The sequence below is a fragment of the Pyrus communis genome, chromosome 17, assembly GCF_963583255.1.
Source record: "Pyrus communis chromosome 17, drPyrComm1.1, whole genome shotgun sequence".
NCBI lineage: Eukaryota > Viridiplantae > Streptophyta > Magnoliopsida > Rosales > Rosaceae > Pyrus > Pyrus communis.
In genome coordinates, this window is record NC_084819.1 from 986,482 (window position 1) to 1,009,935 (window position 23,454).

The window sequence follows — 23,454 nt, forward strand, 5'->3', positions numbered from 1 at the left end:
ATTGTTCGGAAATTTCTTACAAGAAATTGTTCGGAAATTTCTCACAAGAAATTGTTCATTAACTGACTGAAAAAATTCGCAATTTTGTATGTAAAGGTAAAACACTTGACGGGAGGCCCCATTCGGTGTGCTCCTTTGTTGACTTTATTGAAAATTGTCGTCAACAAACTTAAAATATTCGCAACTTGTACGTACACGCGTAAAGGAGCCCACATCCTTTACTTTTGTGACTGTTTGTTTCGCACACATTTTTTACCTTTTATTCCGTCTGAACGCGCACGGCTTCTGCAACAAAATTGCTGAGCAATTTCGTCCTTTACATTTTTTATGGTTTTTTTTTTTTAGGTCTAATCTCTGATGATTTTTCTCAGTCGTCGTTCTTTTATTCCGTCTGAACGCGCATGGCTTCTGCAACGAAATTGCTGAGCAATTTCGTCCTTTACATTTTTTATGGTTTTTTTTTTTTTTTGGGTCTAATCTCTGATGATTTTTCTCAGTCGTCGTTCTTTTATTCCGTCTGAACGCGCATGGCTTCTGCAACGAAATTGCTGAGCAATTTCGTCCTTTACATTTTTTATGGTTTTTTTTTTTTTTTGGGGTCTTATCTCTGATGATTTTTCTAAGTCGTCGTGTTTATATACATTCATATATTTGTTACTTGAGCTAGGGTAGAATGCTTTGCGGATAAATTTATGTTAGTATATTAGTTTTTTTGTTATAAGATATTAAATTATTTTTTTTGGAGTTGGAAAATGCATAATATTAGAAGATTTTAATTGATTTTTAATATTTTTAGAAAATATAAAATGAGTATAAAATAAATAAAAATATATAATTAGATAACTGGACTCAGTCCTAAAAACACTCTACATTTTTGGACCTGGATCTAAAAGCCCCTTAGTTTTTTTGTTATAAGATATTAAATTATTTTTTTTTGGAGTTGGAAAATGCATAATATTAGAAGATTTTAATTGATTTTTAATATTTTTAGAAAATATAAAATGAGTATAAAAGAAATAAAAACATATAATTAGATAATTGGACTCACTCCTAAAAACACCTGACCTGATCTAAAAGTCCCTTTATTTTATTGAAATATGCCACCGATTTATCAAAATCCCTCATCCCTTCCTTTTCTCACTCCCTCACCGATTCTCTCTCGCCGTTCTCAGTCTCTCCAGCCGCAAACCCCTTGACATCGCATATACCAGCTGAGACCGTCGTCATCGTCACCGTATGAACAAATCTATGCTCAGAAACCAGAGATGAGAGCCCCAAGACCGTCGCCTGCACCCCCGTCTCAGAAAAGTGAGCCAAAATCTCGCGAGATTCAAGCTGCACACGAACGGATCCAAAGGCCGAACCTCCGATCTTGCTGAAAAACCGTGAATTTGGTGCCAATTCGAAGGAAATTTTAAGCCCAGAAAAGCCTTGGTTTCCTGGTGAGTTCTCCGGCCGATTTGGATTAGGTAATATTGTGATTTGCAGTTTACTTGATTATTACGTGGTATCTTTCAATTGCTTTATACTATTATGAATAGGGAAGTCTTACTTTCCTTAACATCATAATCCACGGTGCTTTTTCTGAAAAATTCTTGCTTTGTATTCCACTCATTTACCTTTGGAGCAAGTGAAACTTTTCTTTTAAAAATAAAAGAAAGCCCAATGGTGGAGAAGTTGGAGGCGACAATTGTTGCAAGTTGTTTGGAAAAAAAATGGAAAAGAAGAGAGCACTTGCCTTTGTGGCTTTGAAAAGTGTGTGTGTTTTGTCGACTCGCTCTTGGAGCACTTGCCTGGTGCCTTCTCATTGAGTATTGGAGCATTAAAACACAGTTGTTTGTGTTTTGTCGACGTAATTGATGGTGTTCATGTTACACTGTGATTCATGATGATGATTTAATTGTTTCTCGATTTGTAATTGTTTGCGAATAATGTGGCATATATGAATTGCAAATCTGTGTTTGTATGAAAGGGATGTCATATCATGTTACTGACTTAATTGTTTATGTTTTTCATATTTGCGAATGGTTCAAGAGAGACAGGGGAGGGGGGACAGATGGGAGAGGCAGAGAGTAGTGAGGGATGAGAGAGAGTGACAGTGTTGGGAGATGGGGGTGAAGTTTTTTTATGGGGAAAAGAAACCCTTGCTTTCTATTCGTGTTCTCCTCCCACAATTTGTGCCCTTAGTTCTCAATTTGATTCACATAAAAAACCCAGAAACTTGAGTTACGAAAATTTCAATTTTTTTGGTGTTTTTGATTTATTTTCAGTGTTAATTTCTGATTAAATTATTATTTTTGATAAACCCATTCAGAATCTGATCTGGGTTTTGCCTGGATTCCAGAGTAAAAACCTTGAAACTTGAAGGTATAAAACTTTCAAATTTTTTTATTTTTTTTAATTTTTTTTAATTTTTTTTAATTTTCAGTGTTTCTCTGATTAATATTATTCTGGGTTTTGCATAAATGCTAATCTTGCTGAATACCTGCCATGTAAGTGATTTAATTTTTGCTTTTCGAATTTCTACTTTTCATGCATAATTATGAACATGTAGATGATTTATGGGTAATTTTTTTTTTTTTTTTTACTTAATCTCCAATTCAAAGTGAAGGATATTGAATTTTGTTATCATTTTTAAATTCAAGAAAGGCAGTCTGTGCTGCCTCTTCCGTTCTGATTTGAAGAAGATTTCTCAAGCGGCTGTAATTTCATGGCAGGTTGGTTTAAAGCAGTTCCAAAATTTGGGATCGTTTGGGATATTTTTCGGTTTTTCTGTCCCTCGAAAGCTGTGGGATTTGTTTTCTTCAATTTTAAAATATTACAATTGAATTCTTTGTTTGGGTAAAAATTTAATTAGATTCTGTATGGGTCCTGATGAGGCACTGAATTGGGTTTGAGAGTTTTGATATTATGAGAGAGATAGGGAGTATATAGGGAGAGAGGGAGGTAGGTGATTTGCAAAAATGGAGGGTGAGAGAAAAACGGGAGAGAAGGGGTAGTACATTATATTTTGATTTTATAATTTTGGGGGTTTTGTTTTAAAACTTTTTTAGTACTTTTTTCGCAGATATAGCCTACAAATGTTGACCCAAAGGTTGTAAATAATCATTACTTCCTATTACAATTATTAAAGTTAATTCAATTGACTAAAGTTGATTTGAATGTGATGATGATGGCAACTACTAACAACAAAACAACAATCTCCTTGGATTATGGAGAAAAAACCGAAAGGTGAGGAAGAAAAGAAAGGAAAGGAAAGGAGGAAAGAGAGCTCTGCACATGCAAATGTCAGATAGCTTTCGGTGTACATGTAAAGCAAAAGTATACAATAATTCCGATAATAATTTTCTTCTAACTCTGTTGACTTACTGTGTTTCTTATTGTTAAGCATATAGTTTTCAGCGATCTCTGGACATTCCCCATTTATGCATTGTATTTGTATATTAGTTTCACTTAGTTGAAGGTCTTGAAAAACTTCATTTAATAAATCCAAAATGCGTATTCCTTTAGGTGCCGTTTGATAACCATTTGGTATTTAGTTTCAATTTTTTGTTTAGATTTCTATTTGGGCATTTACGATAACTTTACTTTAGTATATGTAGATTTAATATTACAATTTAGTATAAATTTATTATTTATCTTCTTCTTAGGTTCTTCAAACATTTTGCTTCTTAGAATATCATTTTTGAAAAAAGTTGGAGTAGTGCATTTTATAGTGTGGTTGAAGTGGGATTTTTGAGAGGGACTGGTGGATCTCTGAAAAGGAACTTGGTGGAGGTAATACTGAATTTAATAGAGTTTGGTGTTTTGCATCCATTGAACAAATTTTATAAACACTGAATTTAAAAATTGAATATACAAATAAAATAGTAGGTCAAATTCATTATTAGTTCTCTTAACTTCTGTTGAATAGATTTATACTATTGTAGGTTTAATAAATATTATTTTTAGTTGATAATTACTTGATGATTTTGAAGTGTGTAATATCTTTTGAAATGTATATAAAAACCAAGCTGCTTCTTACCAATCCCGTTCACTCATCTATCCCTCTGTTCATTCAGATTATGTTTAATTTATTTAGGTTAAATGTGTCTTATTCATGCAGTTAAGGCTGGTGCATTCAAGTCCCACAACAACATGCAGGCATATTTTCTAGTTGCTTCTACACTAAGAAGCATCGGCATTCGTCACCACTCCTCGTTCCAAAGTCAACTGTTAATTTGTGAACAAGTTAATACTTATGAATCATGTAGCCTGTCAAACATTAATTGAAACTCTATTGAAACAATCACCTGTTTGCAACAATCATCTGGTTGGCTTTGATGGCTGAAGAAGCAACAGCAGCAGCAGCTGCCTCATCTTCCTTTCCTCCTCCTCCTCGTTTCACCAATTCATGGAAGTACCATGTATTCTTGAGTTTCAGAGGCGAGGACACGCGCTACAATTTCACAGGCCATTTGTTTACTGCTTTGCATCGAAAAGGAATTAACACCTTCATGGATGATTATCTTTCAAGAGGAGAAGAAATATCAACAGCGCTCCTCAAAGCGATTGAAGCGTCGAGGATTTCTGTCATTGTATTCTCCAAAGACTATGCTTCCTCAAGGTGGTGCTTGGACGAACTTGTTAAGATCCTTGACTGCAAGAAATCAAATCAACAAATGGTGGTACCGGTATTTTATAGGGTGAGTCCCTCGGATGTTCGAAATCAGAACGGTAGTTATGGTGGTGGACTTGCTTACCTTGAGTGCAAATATAAGGATAACGTTAACAAGATCCACAAATGGAAGACAGCTCTTTCAGAAGCAGCAAACTTGTCTGGGTGGACTCTCTTGGATAAGTATACATTATTACTTTAACACTTCCTTCCGCTTTTGCCTGTTTCAATTTCTCTACTCTTTTGGTATATATAGATTTAAATTTTTTGTGATAGGATCAAGAATCAAAAGACACAACATGTCATCGATTTGTGGCCTTGTCATCCATTTGTGCATATCTAGATTCCAAATTTAGTGTATAAATTAGTGTCTCTAGCATCCATTGTCCAATCTTCCCAAACTATAAAAAAAAAATATATATTGGTTTGTAAATATAACTAGAAGGAAATTCTGTTCTACTTGTGTGTGTGTGTATTTTCTTCCCTCTTTTGAAAAAACATGGGAAAATGTCATTTATAAGATGTTCCTTGTGATTTTATACTTGCAGGCATGAAGATGAATCGAAATTTATTCATAACATTGTTGAATGGATTTCAGCACAAGTAATAAGCGGTACATGTTTGGATGTGGCCGAATACCCAGTTGGAATAGAGTCTCGTGCACAAGAAATAAATAACCTCTTACATGTCGGGAGAAATGATGTCCGTATGGTAGGTTTATGGGGGATTGGTGGAATTGGTAAATCAACAATTGCCAAAGCTGTCTATAATTTAATTTCCCACAAATTCGAAGGCAGTTGCTTTCTCAACAAGGTTAGAGAAAGTTCAATGACGGATAAAGGATTGGCCAAATTACAAAAGACGCTTCTTTATGAGATTCTAGGGGGAGACGAGTTGAAGGTGGCCAATGTTGATAAAGGAATCACTTTAATTAAGGAAAGATTAAGCAGTAAAAGGATTCTCTTAGTTCTTGATGATGTGAACGACATGAGACAGTTACGTTACTTAGCTGGTGGATCAGATGGTTGGTTTGGCATTGGTAGTAGAATTATCATAACGACGAGGGATAAGAAACTGTTAACTGCTCATCATCATAATATTTCGATATACGAGGTGAAGGAATTGAACTATCGTGAATCTCTCGAGCTCTTCAGTTGGAATGCCTTCAAAAGCAAAGGACCTTTGGATGGTTATGTGGAACTTGCACACCATGCTATACGGTGTGCTCAAGGCCTTCCATTAGTTTTGAGAGTTTTAGGTTCACATCTGTACCGTGAAAGTATAGATAAGTGGCAAGCTATATTAGATGGTCTGATCAAAAGCCGAGAAATTCAAGACGTTTTCAAGATAAGTTATGATGCATTGGATGAAATAGTGAAGGAAGTTTTTCTTGACATTGCGTGCTTCTTTAAAGGGGGAAGCAGTAACGATGTGATCGAAATATTAGAAGGTTGTGAGCTAATCCCCAAGCATAGCATTGACGTACTCATACAGAAGGCCCTCGTAAATATAGATCATGGTTTTATATGGATGCACGATTTGGTAGAAGAAATGGGTAAAGAAGTAGTTCGCCAACAATCACCCAATGATCCTGGAGAGCGCAGCAGATTGTGGTTTCATGACGATGTTTATCGTGTTCTGACAGAAAATACAGTAAGTCCATTCGACGACATTTTATTTGTTAATGAGACATGCATTTTGTTTTATAAGGAACTTGCATTGTTAATACCTTTGAATTTTCATACTAGGGAACGAAAAACATTACAGGCATAAAGGTACAGCTGCTTGAATCGGAGAATGAGATACGCTTAAGTGCTACAACCTTCTCCAACATGAAAAATCTTAAAATTTTCATAAACTGTAATGGACGGTTTGTTGATTGGTCTAAATGTTCGTTGAAATCTTTGCCGCTCAATTTTAATCCGAAGAATCTTGTTCTACTCAACATGAGGAACAGCCAGATCACAGGATTCGGGGAGGGATTTAAGGTATATACGTTGATTTTTTTCTTTCTGTTTTATTTGAAATGTTTTCATCCTTTCCTCTCTTTTTTTCTTCACAGAACCTGACGAAGCTGACTTCTATAAATTTATCTGGCTGTCAATACTTAACAAGAATCTCCGACTTCTCCGGAGTTCCAAACTTAGTGAAGTTGGATCTACAATATTGCACAAATTTAACTGAGGTCGATCCATCAGTTGGATCTCTCAATAAACTTGAAACACTGACTCTTTCTGCCTGCTATAACCTTACAGTGTTTCCACCAACAATAAGCTTGAAATCTCTGAAAACTTTTTATCTTATCGGCTGCAAAAAGTTTGAGATATTCCCGGAAATTGTGGGCAAAATGGAACGCCTAAATATTTTGGAACTTGGTGGAACTGCTATAAAAGAATTGCCTCCATCAATTAAAAATCTCACCGGGCTTAAATCCTTATCGTTAAATGGATGTGAAAACTTTGCAAATCTGCCGCAAAGCATTTATGCGCTGCCCCGTCTTGGACATCTCAGTCTCAGTGGCTGCGTAAAGCTCGTTACGCTCCCTCCGGATCTTCCAACGAACTCAAACATTTCACTTGACAACTTTGGGCCAGTAGCAATTCCCAATCTAGGGACTATGCTTTTTGATGAATGCAACTTGTCGGACATTGATACCCTTGCAAATTTCGGTTGCTCATCTAAATTAAAAGTCATTTATCTATGTAATAGCAATATTGAGCGTCTTCCTGCATGCATTAGCAAATTTGTTTGGTTGGAGGGACTTGATTTGCGTGGTTGCAAGAGACTTCGAGAAATTTCAGAACTTCCACCAAAGATAATATGGATTGACGTTGGTGATTGCATATTACTGGAAATATTTCCAACGTTGTCAGAGATGATACGGGGAGATGGAGACATGAGACTCATTCGTTGGATGATCATGTATGGTTGCCAGAGGCTATGCGAAAAGTTGGCTTTGGACGTCTCCATGATGGCAAGCGTATTACTGCATCAGGCACTTTTCTCTCTCTCTCTCTTTTCCATTTATCCACTCTTCCACTATGAACGACTAATTAACATTTCATTATATGAATCTTACAGGCGGGGAAGTGCAAAGAAGCGATAAATATTATACTTCCAGGCAGTGAAGTTCCAAATTGGTTCAGTTGCCGTAAGGACGTACGTGTGACTGATCCTGGTTGTTCATGTGAAATTTTTATTGAAATCCCTCGGACTTTCAAATGGAAAAACACAGCACTTGTTTTCTGTGCTGCTTTCAAATTCATGCAAAATTTTTCTGGACTATGTTTTTTTTATACAAAGACTGAAGTCAATGGAGTACCTATAATTGACGTGGACCAGGATCTGGCATTGGACCCGGACCTGGACCTGGCATTGGACCCGGACCTGGACCTGATCCGGGACCTGGCTCATGTGTGGCTAAAATATATTCCATTATCAGCTCGCATAAAGTCGCAGGTGGATGAGGGTGGTGACCAATCAAAGCCGTATCTGTGTCGAGTTACACTTCGCCGCTACGGCGGAGAAGGGTTGCTCTTAAATGGCTACGGTGTCCACTTGGGAAATTTCAGGATGCCCGAGGATGGTGGTGAAGATGACGACGATGTAGGAGGCGAGGATGGTGGTGAAGATGACGACGATGTAGGAGGCGAAGTTGGACCAAGAAAACAGAAAAGGATGTTGGCGATCAAGAGTTGAATGTGAGTTGCAACATTTTCAAATCTCTAATCATGTTTTTATGATGGTCATTCTTCTGCTAACTCGACAAGTATGGGGTTTTATACAAAGTGCAAATAGTGAAACCATGAAATATGAACTGTATTCATTTCGGTCAGGTTCCGTTTTCCACGTGGGACTTCACATTCTTCAACGCGTCCGAGAAGGCCATTGATATACGATTCCTCACATCTCTCTCTTGTGTTTAAGGCAACGATTTGGCTCCATTTTAACGCTCTCTCCTGTTTTTCTTCTGTTTGTTTTAATTTCTTAGAATTCTTTGTGATTTTCGTTTACGGAAAACTAATCTCCATAGCTACGGCTAGGAGATAAACCTACACTATAACTATGTACTTTTATTATTTTGATTTTATTTTGGATTTTCAATGTCAATTTTATATTGTGGAATTTCTTATTTAATCTATTTTCAATGTTTCCACATCATCTAGCTGGTTGTGTTTAAGGAACATCAACAATGCCAACAATTAGGATACAACTATATGTATGTTGGACGGTTAGGCTTTTACGACGGAAACGGCCCAAAGTTTGTTGCATTTCCCGTTGACAAGCCTCAAAGCTTCACCGATTCTGTCAACGCTTACATACCTGTTGACCAAGGTTTTATAGGAAGCAAAACCAGGCGCATAACCCATAATCACCGCTAACCAGCGTACTGCAAGTTATTGTGCCGAGTTTCATACCGTATTCAATTGTTGCCTCAAATATTTTGTAAGTCTCTTTTGTCATCCCACCTTTGCAGATAGCATCCAAAAGTATTACCAAAGTAACGGTATCAGGCGAGTGTCCCCGGCCCACCATATCATCAAACAACCTTGTGGCTTCTTCCCATTGAGCTGTACGGCACATGCCATTGATTAAACTGTTGTAAGTGATAACATCTGTGGCAATACCTTCATCCAGCATTCTATTAAACACCCTTGTAGCTTCTCTCCACTGGCTGGTCCGGCACAATCCATTAATTAAGGAGTTGTAAGCCACAACATCAGGCCTTTCCTCTCTACGGATCATTTCTTCCACAAGATTCAGTGCCTCTGCTGTCTTCCCTTCCTTGCATAAAGCATCCAGTACAGAATTATATGTAACAATATTAGGCAAGGGTCCATAACAATTCATGGTTTTAAATAAACTCATAACTTCCTCCCAGTTACCAGACTTGCATGAAGCACAAATCTATTTGTCTTTCCTTACACAGGCTATCTATGATGGGATTGCAGTAGTCTTGTTTGGGCTTGAATCTTCCAACATATTCGTAAGTATCTCGAGTGCCTTAGAAGTTTTCCCAGCCTTGCATAGTCCATTGATCATGGTAGCATAAGTGATTTCATTGCATGTGTATCCCTTCTCTTCTATTAACTTGAACAGCTCCATTGCCTTAGCCCAGGAACTGTACTTGCAAAGCCCGTGAAGTAAAGTATTTATAGAATGAGCATCGGGTTGAAGACCATATTTAAGGGTAATTGCTAAAACAGAGAAACCCAAGTCCACCCGGTTCAGACGGCGGAAGCAATTCAGAAAAATATTCATTGTACAGACATCAGGTCGGAATTGAGCGCAGCCCATCAACTGTTTTACACATAGAAACCACAGCAGAGTCCTCCTTCATCCTGGAGGGTGTCCCAAACAAACAATTGAAAGTCCAAATAGATGGCAAGGTTTGGTTTGAATCATGGAATCGAAGTAACCCAGTGCTTCATCTTTCCTAATCCTTCCAGATTTGCATCGCGTTTGAATCAAATTGTCCGATTCCGAATCGGTTTGATTAAATCTATCTATGCCGATGACATAAAAATATGTGCAACATGTATTTACATATACTCTCTCTCTCTCTCTCTCTCTCTCTCTCTCTCTCTCTCTCTCTCTATATATATCATATATACTAAAACCCGTAGGGGTTGGGTACTGTGGATGACCAGTGTCCGGACGGAACTGCCCTCGCTTCTCTGTTTTCTTTCCGTTTGTGTCCCTGTTTTCCACTAGGCGCTCAACTTATTCTCTCGACTTCGAGAGTCATCTTGAGTTAGGGTTTTGTTCCTTCGTTGCTTTTCTTGATTTCGGCTTTTGCTCTTTTCGTTTTGGCTGTTCTTTCTTCCAATCCTCTGTTTCCTGTGATAACCGTGCTTTCTTTCGCGGAAATCATATATACTAAAACATTTTTGTCCCGTTCCTTTTCTTTCCTGTTTTGTACAGTGATTCCTTTTCACTGCTTTTGGTCCATTTTTTTTCCCATTTCTTTTGCTTCTCTTCTTTCGTAGCCGTCTGCTCTCTCCTCTCTTCGCCTCTGTTGGTCTCAAAGTGGATAGTTTTGTGGTGAGTTCGTCTAATCTTGCATCTGCAACTTTTTTATGCAACTGTATGGATTGTGTTCTGTTCAATTTTAGATGTTAGAAGCTTTTAATTTTTTTTGGGTTCAATTTTAAATGGGTTGTTGCTTTTGGAGTTTTCGTTTGATGACAGAGATGGGGTTTTTGGGGAGAAACTTTTAATCCATGAGCTTTTTAGTTAGGTTGTGTTGTGGGTCTTGACAAATGGATTTTCGATTTGTAAATGGATTTTCTGTTGAAATTGTTTCTCTTCTCATTTTTGGTTTTTTTTTTTTTTTTTTTTTTTTTTTTTTTTTTGTGCCATCGGGTTTTGCATGTGGGTGTATAATCATGTTTTCTTTTGAATTTCAGGGGATTCAGGTTTTTATTTTTCTGGAACTTTTGTCTGCAGCTTTGGAAGACATTTGTGCTTAAGGTGAGAAACTTTGGTTGCTTGCTTTTGGGTTTTGTTGTAGAATTTTTATTTTTTTATTTTTTTTATTTTTTAAGAGTTACATTCGTGGGAATTCATTTGGTCTTCTTTTTTCCTGCATCTGAAAAATGCCACATGATGTGAGTTTATAATTAAATATGAATATCAAAATGGGTTTTCTGTGCAAATTTTCTTTCTGATTTTATAGAACCGAAGAGGATGTTAACAATAACATTGTGTGATATGCGATCTAAAGTTCTTTGGTGAGTTATTTGGTTTTCTTGCCACATGGGATTTTAATACTTTTTTTTTCGTGGTTTGTGTGTGGTTTTCTGATGTGTTTTTATTTTTAATTTCAGAAAAAGTTAAGGATACGATCAAACGTTTACTGGTGAATTTTCTATTTTTCTGATTGTGTGTGATTTAATATTTTTCAAGCTTTGGGTATACTTTTCTGATCTGCTTTGATTTTTAGTTGCAGCAAAAGTTGTTGCTCGAATTTTCCAGTTTTTATCTGCGGCTTTGCAAGCTCTTTATCAACAAGGTATATCATTTTTATTCTTTTTCCTGAATCTTTTGTTGGATGGAATCGTTTTGTTTTTTTGGTGAGTTCTTCTAATCTCGCATCTGGTACTGTATTTTTTTTTCCGACTGTATAGATTGTGTTTTGTTGAATTTTAAATGGTAGAAGCTTCTTGGGTTCAATTTAAATGTGTTGTTATCAACTCTTGAATTGCTTTCGAAGTTGTTTGGCTACTCCCTTAACGCCCTTTTTCCTTTTCTTTTCCGCTTCTTCGATTTGCAGCCCCCTTCTTTTTATTCCTTTTCCAGATTTAGCTTTTTTCCCCTATTTTGTATCTTTTGGCTGATTTTGTGGATCTTGGTCAGTGCTGTGGGTATTGGTGAATTTCTAGCATGTTTAAGCGTGCAGTTTTTGTTATAATGTATGGATTGTGTTTTGTTCAATTTTAAATCTCAGAAGGTTTTAATTTTTTTTTTTTGGGTTCAATTTTAAATGGGTTGTTATCAAGCATTGAATTGCTTTTGGAGTATTCATTTGATAAGAGAGATGGGGAGGGGGGGGGGTTCTTTTGGGTGAAACTTTTGGTCCGTGAGATTTTTAGTTAGGTTGTGTTGTGGGTTTTCGCAAATTTCTATCGTGTTTATGTGTGCATTTTTTTGTTATAGATTTGGAAGAACATAGCATTTTTTTGTTATAGATTCAGATCATCAACATGTAGTTCAAATCTAGATCAAACCTAGATGAAATTCAGGTGACATTATTTATTGTCATTTTTTCAATAATTTACATTGTTTTAGTACCCAGGTTTACAGCATGAGCTGAAGATCCAAGATCATTTTGGCAGAGACTTAGATATTGAAGACACTAATTTTGCTCCTTATTTTATAGTTTAATGTCCTACTTTTTACATGTTTTATACACTTATAACACCCGCAGCAACGCGCGGGCACTATGACTAGTATATTCTATTCTATATATACTAAATCTCAGCAGATTGGCACTGTTCATTAACAGTGCCGTTCCGGTTTCGTCCCTCAGTTTCTTCATGGTTTTTCGGCTTTAGTGGGATTGTGCAGTAAATTGGCCATTTTGCCCTTCATCATAGGTGTTGCGCGTGCCTGCCTGTTTGCTTCTAAGCGATGTTGACACGTTAGTCTGATTCGAAGAGTTCTCCACCGTTCCTTTTCGTTGTTGGTGAGGAAGGTGCTCGAAGGCTCTTCCATTTTCTTCCGTCGCTTTTTCCTTTCTTTCCTCTCTGTGCTTTTCTCCCCGCGTCAACTCTTCGTGTTTCCCTGCTTCTCTCGCCGCGTCTATCGTCGATCGTCTGTTGTGTGAAGAGTCTCTTTTTCCGGCTGATTGTACTGTTTCAGGTGGTTTCTCTGCTTTTTTTTATTTTTTATTTTTTATCTTTTTATCTTTTTTCTGATTGGGAAGAAAATTTGTGTTTTCAGTGTGGTTGTTTAATTTGATTGGGTTTTTTTGTTTCAGGAAAATTGGTGTGCGAATTTTAGGGGTTTTTTGTACAACCTTGCAAACCCCTGATTAAGGTCTGTGAGTTTTTTCTTTCAAATCTTTTCTTATTTTTTTCGATGATTTGTGTGTGGCTGTTCCATCTAATTCGATTTAGGAAATCTTGGTCTTCGAGGTTTAGGGTTTTCATCTAGATCGATTGCTCGATCGATGTAAAATTGAAGTCCTCTGTTTTTTTTCTCTCTAGAACTCTGTTTTACTGTGTTGTTTCTGTTGCAGGTGGCGGTGTTTGCTTGGTTTTGTGCTCTGGTCTTAGAAATTGAATAGTTTTTTTTTTTTGGTGGTTTCGTGCTATCTTGAACTCCAAGTGGAAAGCCCGGGGAACAGGAAATGGACAATCACAATTATTATTGGTTTTTATATTTAATATTTAACTCAGTTTAATTAATTAAAATTTTTTCATCAATTAATTTGAATTATGTGGTGAAATAATCATATATAATTAAGTTTATTAGGTTGCTTTTTTTTTTTTTTTTTTTTTTGGGTGTGTTTTAGCATGTGGATCAGATTTCAAGTATTTTTTAGGGTGGGTAAAAAGGTTGATATAGTTTATTTGTTGCAGAGGATATGAAGAAGTGGAAAGGTACCTGGTGGAATGCGAGTTTTGATGCTTAATTCAAAGAATGGTAACTTAGCTATTTCATTTGCTTTTTGGCTATTTCATTTGCGCTGTACAATGCGTTTTAGTTTTGTTCAACTCATAGATAGTTTAACCCATGATATGTCTTCGCATCGTTCTTGGATATCATTAACTACTCCTTGCAAAAGGTGAAACTGAATATATACAAAATTTTATATTTGTGCATCAATAGATAACTATGACTAATTTAAAGAAATTGTTGCAATTTGGTATCAATTGTGTTCAGTTGTTTGGAAGCATGACTATGTCTGCAAGAGATTTACTGAGGATCCAGATTGTATCATGTTCTGAATGAGCTTGAAAGAGGAGTTGCTCTTCATCTGACAATTGCATCGCATGTGAGTAATGTCTTCTGTTTTCGTGTCTAAATTATTGAGAATTAACTTATACAGATGGGGATTAAGTGATTTAAAGACATTGCATTTTAGAATAGGTTTTGTTAATCTACCCGTGGTGGAACCCAGCTGTTGAGAGGCAACCATAAGATAGAATCCATCGGATAGGGCAGTACAAACCGATCAGGTACACATTTTTCTCCAGTTCTACAAAGTGTTCCCAACTATACAAACCAAAAAATCTATGTTAATATCTCTAATATTTCCTTCTCCATTGCAGAATTATGAGATTGGTTTGGAATTTGATTATTTCAATTTGTTTTTCTGGATTATATTTCAAGTTCAGTTGCTAAACTCTGTCCTTTGTTATTGGTTTTTGTTATTAGATTATTCTTTGTTGCTTTGGATTTAAGCTATTGTTCAATGTCTTTTCATATGAGTTCTGCTTTTTGCATTGTTCTTTTTTGTTATTAATGTTGGATTGTTGGGCTTATAAATTTAGAGCGGGTTGCTTTAGATTTTACTTGGAGTAGCTTGCGAATTGATTGCTGGGTTTTAATTTAGAGCACTATCTAATCAAATGAAGGGCCAAGAGTTTCTATTTGAATGATGGTCCTAGATCATTTCATTCGTTCCAGAAATGTTTCTGAATTTGAAGACTTAAAATCCAGACTAAAGAGTAGCATTATCTTGGATTGCCTATCTTAGCATGATGATTTTAAATTACAACAACTTTGAAATTTACATTTGGAGTGTATTTTCATGTACAGGACAAGGTGTGGATTAGATAGCAGGATCTGGTTGGAAGACAAGATTTTGTGAAAGAAAGGGTAAGAAAATGCTGATGAATTTTCTTTGTTGATCTGTGCATGTAAGAGCTCTTACTGATTGTTTTGTTTTCTTTTGGCCATGTAAAGGCTCTGTACATAGAGTTCACAATACATGCATAGTTTTTCTTTGTTCTAAAAATTTTAAGTTCCTATAATTCTTTTCCTGCATTTATGAATTCTAAATAAATGCAAATCATAAAAATAATCACAGTGGATAAAATTATTGGCTTTTATGCACTAATGAAATATGGCATCCTTTCAGCTCCCACCCAAGGGTTTTTTAAAGAATGATGTAATTAAATCAATTACATGCTCTATTAAGTATGTTTTATATATAGTTGTGGTAGTTGTAAGGGAATGAAATATTTATGCAGATAATTGGTAGTTTAAATATATAAAAATGGAGAATAATTATAAATGGAACACCTAGGATATTTAACATTGTTTTGTTTTGCATGTTTTCTCATGTTAGCACAGCTTTTGTTTATGCATTTTATTCAAGTGCTATTTTTTGTAAGTGTTAATTTCGGGTTGTACATCTACATCTAACAATTAATTATTCGTTTGGAATTTGGTTGTTTGTTAATTTCATTACTACCTATTCCCTCAACTTCACCTAAGCTGTTCTGCATGTATAAGATTTGTGTTCATGCAAGTGATTTCAGACAGATTTCAAGCTGGGGTGTAGAGATTTGATTCAAATTGGTGGATTTGGGTAAGAAACTAAGAAACTCTGATATTTTCTTTTGGTTGTAAGATTTGAAATGGACATGCATGTGACTTTCTTTGTGAGATATAAGAAATTGAGAATTTTTTTGTTTATTGTTCTAGGGTGGGAGGGGTATTGATAGATATAAGAGAATTAGGAATTTTAATCAATTTGATAAATTAAGAATAGCGAGTTAGCGATCTACACAAAAAATTTGTTAATAAATTGGTTAATAGGTTTTGATTTCCATTTTATTATTAGCTCTAATGCTTTTGTTTGACTTATGTGTATGATACAATTGATACGTTCTGTGTATATGAGCTTGCTTGAAATATAGCTAGGAATCATCTTTCCATTTTTTAGAATACTTTGAAATATAGCTAGGAAACGTCTTTCCTTTTTTTATTTGGGCAAACATTTATTTCCTACACTGTTAACTTTCTTTAATGCTTGCTCTGGATTTTAAGGTTCTTTTTAAAGTTTGGCACTAAATTGCTTTTCTTTTCTTGGGTGCAAGGAAAATGAAGGAAGAGAAGGAATTAAATTCTGGATTTATCAAACACTTTGTAGATATTCCATGCATTTTTGCAGCTGGAATCTTTTGGTAAATACTTAACCTTTTAATCAAAGCCTATGTATGCCAATTGGTTTTGTAAGTAGCATCAAATAATTAATTGCTTTTTTCTTGGTAAGTGCTTAAATGTTTACACTTTCAGTTTACCAGAAAATGATAAATTGAGACAAAGTTGGAACCTAAATTACCTAATAAATCAATATTAGCAAACCCATGAACTTATTTCGTGATTATCACAATATTGTTTCAATATCCTACTTTTGCTTGCAATTCTGTTCTCTCTAGGACATTAAGGTGCATTTTTGGTTTTTAAGTTTCACCGCCAGATAACAACTGTTTCATTGTGATCTCTGTGAGATTGGATATATGATTTAAAATTTTTGTTAACAAATGTTAATTGTGATTCAATTGTTTTCTCAATCATGTAAGGAGATGCAATCTAACCGACTGTAAAAGATGTCGACTATGTTGATCAAAAAATAGAAACTGCATGTCTGTATTATGACAGGAAATGGAGAGCAATCTGTCTCAGTTTTGGAATGTACTGGAATCAAAGAAGCTAACTCAAGGTGTTAACTTTGAATTTCCCCGAAATATCCTTTTTTTATTAATTATTTAGATGTAGAAATTCTCCATGTTATTTTTATTAATTATTTATTTGGGAGTGAAGTGAAAATCTGTAAATGCGGATTTGTGTTTGTTTGCCCAGATGCTATTTCAAAGCTGGAGGAGGCATTGTTGATTAATCCTAGGAAATATGATGCTCTGTGGTGCTGGGAAATGCTTAAATTGCTTGCGCATTATGCACTCCGGACCAGAATGAGGCAAAGGTTCCAAAAGGTGTTATACTGCTTCCAGAAGGCTTTCAACGAGGTACCTCCACTTACAAATTTGTTATTCTTGGAATTTGTAATCCCGCAGCAACGCGCGGGCATTACTAGCTAGTATAAGACTAAAAAGGTGAAGTTTTTAAAAAGTTCTTAAATACCGCTGTATTTTTATTAATTTTATTTTAAGGAATACAATTTAATTAAAAAGATAAAAACTATAAAAATACAAAATAAAATTACTTCGAGCATATGAGTAAGTGGCCCTTTATCACAGTAGTGAAAGTGTGTGGTGCTATTGCATGACGGCGTGAGCTCGAACTCTCAGGAGCTCATCTCGAGAGCTAATCTAACATTTAACTTACTAATGATATTGCTCTACATAAAAAATAAAAAAATAAAAAAAAAAAAGAAAAAAAGAAAACTACTTAGTTTATGTATTTTATTTTTGTCTTTTAAACAATGTAAATTTAAAATTTAAACTAATAAAATAAATAGAAAACAAATTGTCACAAGCGTAAACATGTGACAAGAGAACAAGCATAAATGAAATGAAAAGGCAAAAAAAGTGAAACTTTTATAATACCTAAATTGCCCTTTTTCTATTAGGAATTTCCAAACAAAAAAAAAATAAAAAATACGTAGTGGGATTATGATTGGTTTGTAAGTTCATTATTTTCCCGAATATATTTTATTACACCATGTTACTGTGTATTTATATACCTAAGTTGCTTTTTAATGACTTTGTTGAGTCACACAAACGATTTAGGATAATGTCAGGGAGATCAAACTTTTTAAACCAAATCACCAAGTTACTGTGTACTTATCCAATCACTAAATGTTTTTTGTTTCATTATAAAACCATAATTTTTGTTTCACATTCTAAACCCCAAAAGTAGTCAACCAAAAAATAACATTGAGTAATCCCCCAATAAGCAAAGCCAAATCCTAGAAGCATAACTGAAAGTTCTAGGATGAGTTCTAGTTTAACCTAAAAAGGGGTGAATAGGTTCCAAGTTAAAAAACCAATTCAATTTTCAATTTAATTTTCACATCCACAATACATATCAAATTATCATACTTATATGCAGTTAAAATAATAAATAAAATCTGCACAGGATGTAGGATTTAACGTGGCAAAACCCACCACTGGAAATATTCTCGGGCTCCCAAGCCAGGACAAATACTAAGAGAAATGAATTACAAAATTCATTTTGCTAGACACTCAATTAGAATGTAGTTTTGTCTCCACGCCTTTGCTACTCGATCTCTCTTCAGTCTTCGAGTGGAAGTGGCACGATACTAACGTGACCTTCAATCATTGCCACCTCGAACTTTGCAAGATACTAACGCCATCATGCATAATGTATGTAATGAAATGATTTTTGGAAATCAACCAATTATGAAAATCATATAGCACATTTTCATAATTGATTTCTAATTAAAGCGCATGAAAAATCAGTGAACAAATTTTTTTTTTTTTTTTTTTTTTTTTTTTGGGAAAAAAATTAATATTTTCTTTGAAAAACACTGGCAATAAAACTGATTTTTCTGAAACGAAAATTAAGTTGGTATTTTTCCTTTTCAACTTTATTTGTAATATAATATCAAAGAGGAGAGCACAGGACAAGAAAATATCATCGTCCATGACTCCCAAATCCTAAGAAGCTTCGTCATTCGTCACCACTCCTCATTCTAAAGTCAACTGTTAATTTGTGAACAAGTTAATACTTATGAATCATGTAGCCTGTCAAACATTAATTGAAACAATCATCTGTTTGCAACAATCATCTGGTTGGCTTCAATGGCTAAAGAAGCAGCAGCAGCTGCTGCCTCATCTTCTTCTCCTCCTCCTTGTTTCACCAATTCATGGAAATACCATGTATTTCTGAGTTTCAGAGGTCATTTGTATAGCGCTTTGCGTAAAAAAAGGAATTAACACCTTCATGGATGATTATCTTTCAAGAGGAGAAGAAATATCCACAAAGCTCCTCAAAGCGATTGAAGAATCGAGGATTTCTGTCATTGTGTTCTCAAAAACTATGCTTCCTCAAGGCGGTGTTTGGACGAACTTGTTAAGATCCTTGACTGCAAGAAATCAAATCAACAAATGGTGGTACTGGTATTTTATAAGGTGAGTCCCTCGGATGTGCGAAATCAGAACGGTTGCTTTGGTGATGGAATTGCTTTCCTCAAATGGAGGGCAGCTCTTTCAGAAACAGCATACTTGTCCGGGTGCACTCTCTTGGATAAGCATACTTACCTTTGATCCTGTTACATTAGCCGCTGACCAAGGATAATGTCAGGGAGATCAAATTTTTTATACCAAATCACCAAGTTACTGCGTATTATTTATCCAATCACTAAATTTTTTTTGTTTCATTCTAAAACCATAAATTTTGTTTCACATTCTAAACCCCGAAAGTAGTCAACCAAAAAATAACATTGAGTAATCCCCCAATAAGCCAAGCTAAATCCTAGAAGCACAACTGAAAGTTCTAAGATGGGTACTAGTTTAACCTAAAGGGGGGGGGGGGGAGTGAATAGGTTCCAAGTTAAAAAACCAATTCAATTTTCAATTTAATTTTCACATCCACAATACATATCAAATTATCATACTTATATGCAGTTAAAACAATAAATAAAATGTGCACATAATGTAGGATTTAATGAGGCAAAACCCACCATTGGAAAAATTGTCGGGCTCCCAAGCCAGGACAAACACTAAGAGAAATGAATTACAAAACTCATCTTGCTAGACAGTATAAAACATCATCTAGCTGGTTGTGTTTAAGGAACATCAACAATGCCAACAATTAGGATACAACTATATATATGTTGGACAATTTGAGCATTATCCTGCTAATCCAATGTGGCTTTTACGGCGAAAACGCCCCAAAGTTTGTTGCATTTCCAGATCAGGCATCAATCCTATTTGGATCATTTCTTTAACAGGCCTCAAAACTTCACCGATTCTGTCAACGCTTATATAGCCGTTGACCAAGGTTTTATAGGAAGCAATATCAGGCGCATAACCCATAATCACCATTAAGTTCAAGACCACCTTCGCCTTATCCATTCTGCCCTGCAAACAATATTCACTAACAAGCATACTGCAAGTTATTGTGCTGAGTTTCATACCGTATTCAATTGTTGCCTCAAATATTTTGTGAGTCTCTTCTGTCATCCCACCTTTGCAGATAGCATCCAAAAGTATTACCAAAGTAACGGTATCACGCGAGAGTCCCCGGCCTACCATATCATCAAACAACCTTGTGGCTTCTTCCCATTGAGCTGTACGGCACATGCCATGGATTAAACTGTTGTAAGTGATAACATTTGGGGCAATACCTTCATCTAGCATTCTATTAAACACCCTTGTAGATTCTCTCAATTGGCTGGTCCGGCACAATCCATTAATTAAGGAGCTGTAAATCACAACATCAGGCTTTTCCCCGCTACTGATCATTTCTTCCACAAGATTCAGTGCCTCCGCTGTCTTCCCTTTCTTGCATAAAGCATTCAGAACAGCATTGTATGTAACAAAATTAGGCAAGGCTCCATAACCAATCATGGTTTTGAAGAACCTCACACCTTCCTCCCAGTTACCAGACTTGCATGATGCAGAAATCAAGGAAGTAAAAGTGACAACATCAGGCTTTATGCCTTTCGTTGTCATATTTTCCAACAGAGTAAGTGCTTCTTGAATTCTTTCTTCCTTGCAAAGACCGCTGATAAGAACATTATATGTGTATACATTGGGTGAAATTCCACTGTTAAGCATGCAAATCAAGAAGCTCTTGGCTTTTTCCAACCTCCCTGATTGGCACAATGCATAAATTAGAGTGTTATACGTGACAACATCTGGCCTGACTCCTTGATCTACCATTTCTTCAAACAGAGAGAGCACTTCTTCCCAGAGACTCATGTTGCATAACCCATGAATCAAATTGGTATAAGTGATAATACCCGGTACAACACTTTTGCTGATCATATCTCGAAATAGGGTCAAGGCATCATCTATTTGTCCTTCCTTACACAGGCAATCTATGATGGGATTGTAGCAGCCTTGTTTGGGCTTGAACTTTACATCTTCCAACATATTCGTAAGTATCTCGAGTACCTTAGAAGTTTTCCCAGCCTTGCATAGTCCATTGATCATGGTAGCATAAGTGATTTCATCGCATGTGTATCCCTTCTCTTCTATTAACTTGAACAGCTCCATTGCCTCGTCCCAGGAACTGTACTTGCAAAGTCCGTGAAGTAAAATACTTATAGAATGAGCATCGGGTTGAAGACCATATTTAAGTGTAGTTGCTAAAACAGAGAAACCCAAGTCCACCCGGTTCAGACGGCACAAAAAATTCAGAACAATATTCATTGTATTGACATCAGGTTGGAATTGAGCGCAACCCATCAACTGTTTACACATAGAAACCACAGCAGAATACTCCTTCATCTTGGAGAGTGCCCCAAACAAACAATTGAAAGTCCAAATAGAGGGCAAGGGTTTGGTTTTAATCATGGAATCGAAGTAACCGAATGCTTCATCTTTCCTAATCTTTCCAGATTTGCATCGAGTTTGAATCAAATTGTCCGATTCCGAATGGGTTTGATTAAATCTATCTGTACTAGTAGCATTAGCATTGCCAGCAGCGGAATGAAATCCATCTTTTTTGTGCAGAAAGGTAAAAATGAATGAAGGATTACCAGTTGAGTTAGGAAGTCTCGTGGTTATCACCTTTATCTTCATCTTCCACAGATTCAGCCCAGTTCATGAAATCCCATGAATTTCAATCCTTCTCTGGAATCAAGCTGCAATTGAAAAGAAACTGACTTCAATTGGTTCTTGTTTCAAACCCTAATTCAGTAGTCTTAAAAACAACACCTTTATGCTCATGACATAAAATATGCAACATGTATTTACGGAGTGTTATAATCTATATAAGACTAAAAATGTGAAGTTTTTAAAAACTTCTTACATACCGCTCTATTATTATTATTATTATTTTTTTTTTTTTAAGGAATACAACTTAATTAAAAAGAAAAAAACAATAAAAATACAAAATAAAACTACCTCACGCGCATGAGTAAGTGACCATTTGTCACAGTGATGAAAATGTGTTGTGCCAAGTTTGAATCTCGTCGGGAGTTAATCTAACATTTAACTTACTAATGCTATCGTAAACATATGACAAAAGAATTAGCATAAATGAAATGCGATGACCAAAAAAGTGAAACTTTCATAATATCTAAATTGCCCTTCTTCTATTAGGCATTTCTGAGTACTTATATATGTAAGTTACTTTTTAATGACTTTGTTGAGTCAAACTAACGACCTAAGATAATGTTAAGGGATCAAATTTTTTAAACAAAACCACAAAGTTAATGCGCACTTGTCCTATCACTAAATTTTTTGTTTCATTCTTAAACTATAATTTTTGTTTCACATTATAAACCCCAAAAGTAGTAAACCAAAAAATACCATTGTACAATCCTACAATAAGCAAAAGCCAAAAAGAAGTTTTAAAAAACCAATATCTTGATCAATGTAGAGTTTGTTTGAAATTGCTTTGAAAATGACTTTTTAGATAAACTATTTTTAGATTCTAAAAGTGCTTAAGTATTTCTTGCAAGAAGACAATTATGTGTTTCTTGCACGAAGCAATAAAATGTTTTTCAGGCCTTACCTGCATTTTTATTAAGTATTGGTTCCAAAAACATTTTCCTCAAAATCGCTTTCAATTATTTTGAAGGCTGGACTCGCCACAAACGAGTTCACTTCTAGAATTCCTCAAATGAGTTCACCTTGCTGTGACTAATTTTGAGTTTGCTCCATGAGTTCATTGTTTCTTGTTTTCAGCAGATTGTTCTAGGAGAACGTTGCTGGCTGAAGCACATAATTCAAAGAGCAAACAACTTCATCATCAACATCTAAACACGCATACTGAATCAGCTGTGCACACTATTAATGCAGCGAAGGATTCCTAATCAAAAGGAAATTACATACAGAGAAGCTAAAACGCCTGGGACTAGGACTGCGTATGAATCTCGGTTTCCTTGACAGAAGCAGATGACACGATGGAGACGACGGTGGTGGAGTTGCACCGCGAGATTAAGTAGTACGTGATAGATTTGAATCAATAGGCCGTGCCAGTTCATAAGAGCAGACAAATGGATTACTGTTATGGAGAAACAACAGAGATTACCGAAAGCACAAGTCATCGATGCAGTTTGAAAGAACTCTACAACTAAAATCCCTTCTCTTAAGCTGCTTAGCTTCATTATCGATTACCTTAAAATCAAAGTATAATTTGACCGCCCGAGCAAGAACAGAACTACATTACTTTGATCCAAA

At 35.6% G+C, this 23,454-nt stretch overlaps 2 protein-coding genes, 3 long non-coding RNA genes and 1 pseudogene across 13 annotated transcripts; 4 read left to right on the top strand and 2 right to left on the bottom strand.

Moving 5' to 3' along the window:
• The first annotated feature begins 1,087 nt into the window (after positions 1-1,087).
• LOC137722248 (disease resistance protein RPV1-like) lies at positions 1,088-8,776 on the top strand. Of its 6 annotated transcripts, none has more exons than XM_068461210.1 (8): positions 1,088-3,321; positions 4,106-4,840; positions 5,206-6,310; positions 6,406-6,645; positions 6,720-7,652; positions 7,739-8,270; positions 8,307-8,358; positions 8,494-8,776. In XM_068461210.1, exons 2-7 carry the CDS (start codon positions 4,323-4,325, stop codon positions 8,354-8,356), a joined length of 3,378 nt encoding a protein of 1,125 aa, XP_068317311.1. In that variant the 5' UTR covers positions 1,088-3,321; positions 4,106-4,322; the 3' UTR covers positions 8,357-8,358; positions 8,494-8,776. The 6 variants fall into 6 exon arrangements, with proteins under 6 accessions (XP_068317311.1, XP_068317310.1, XP_068317308.1 ...); XM_068461209.1 differs by having other exon boundaries at positions 1,088-1,442; positions 2,718-3,321; positions 7,739-8,358; XM_068461207.1 differs by having other exon boundaries at positions 1,088-1,469; positions 7,739-8,358.
• A 219-nt stretch (positions 8,777-8,995) lies between these two features.
• On the bottom strand, positions 8,996-10,406 carry LOC137723177 (pentatricopeptide repeat-containing protein At1g12775, mitochondrial-like; annotated as a pseudogene).
• Positions 10,407-10,499: 93 nt separating this feature from the next.
• LOC137721674 (uncharacterized) lies at positions 10,500-11,710 on the top strand. Its single transcript, XR_011066698.1, has 4 exons — positions 10,500-10,702; positions 11,068-11,131; positions 11,488-11,519; positions 11,604-11,710. It is a non-coding gene; the product is annotated as an uncharacterized lncRNA (long non-coding RNA).
• Positions 11,711-12,849: 1,139 nt separating this feature from the next.
• LOC137722609 (uncharacterized) lies at positions 12,850-14,497 on the top strand. 3 transcript variants are annotated; one of them, XR_011066780.1, is made up of 7 exons: positions 12,850-13,021; positions 13,140-13,198; positions 13,401-13,534; positions 13,744-13,807; positions 14,048-14,159; positions 14,236-14,343; positions 14,437-14,497. It is a non-coding gene; the product is annotated as an uncharacterized lncRNA (long non-coding RNA). The 3 variants fall into 3 exon arrangements; XR_011066778.1 differs by having other exon boundaries at positions 14,250-14,343; XR_011066779.1 differs by having other exon boundaries at positions 14,255-14,343.
• A 207-nt stretch (positions 14,498-14,704) lies between these two features.
• Positions 14,705-17,222, top strand: LOC137722611 (uncharacterized). 2 transcript variants are annotated; one of them, XR_011066781.1, is made up of 5 exons: positions 14,705-14,986; positions 15,626-15,701; positions 16,213-16,299; positions 16,778-16,838; positions 16,979-17,222. It is a non-coding gene; the product is annotated as an uncharacterized lncRNA (long non-coding RNA). The 2 variants fall into 2 exon arrangements; XR_011066782.1 differs by having other exon boundaries at positions 15,652-15,701.
• A 2,428-nt stretch (positions 17,223-19,650) lies between these two features.
• On the bottom strand, positions 19,651-22,000 carry LOC137722251 (pentatricopeptide repeat-containing protein At1g62720-like). The gene has a single exon (XM_068461221.1). The coding sequence runs from the start codon at positions 21,847-21,849 to the stop codon at positions 19,951-19,953; it is 1,899 nt and encodes a 632-aa protein (XP_068317322.1). The 5' UTR covers positions 21,850-22,000; the 3' UTR covers positions 19,651-19,950.
• Between the last annotated feature and the right edge of the window lie 1,454 nt (positions 22,001-23,454).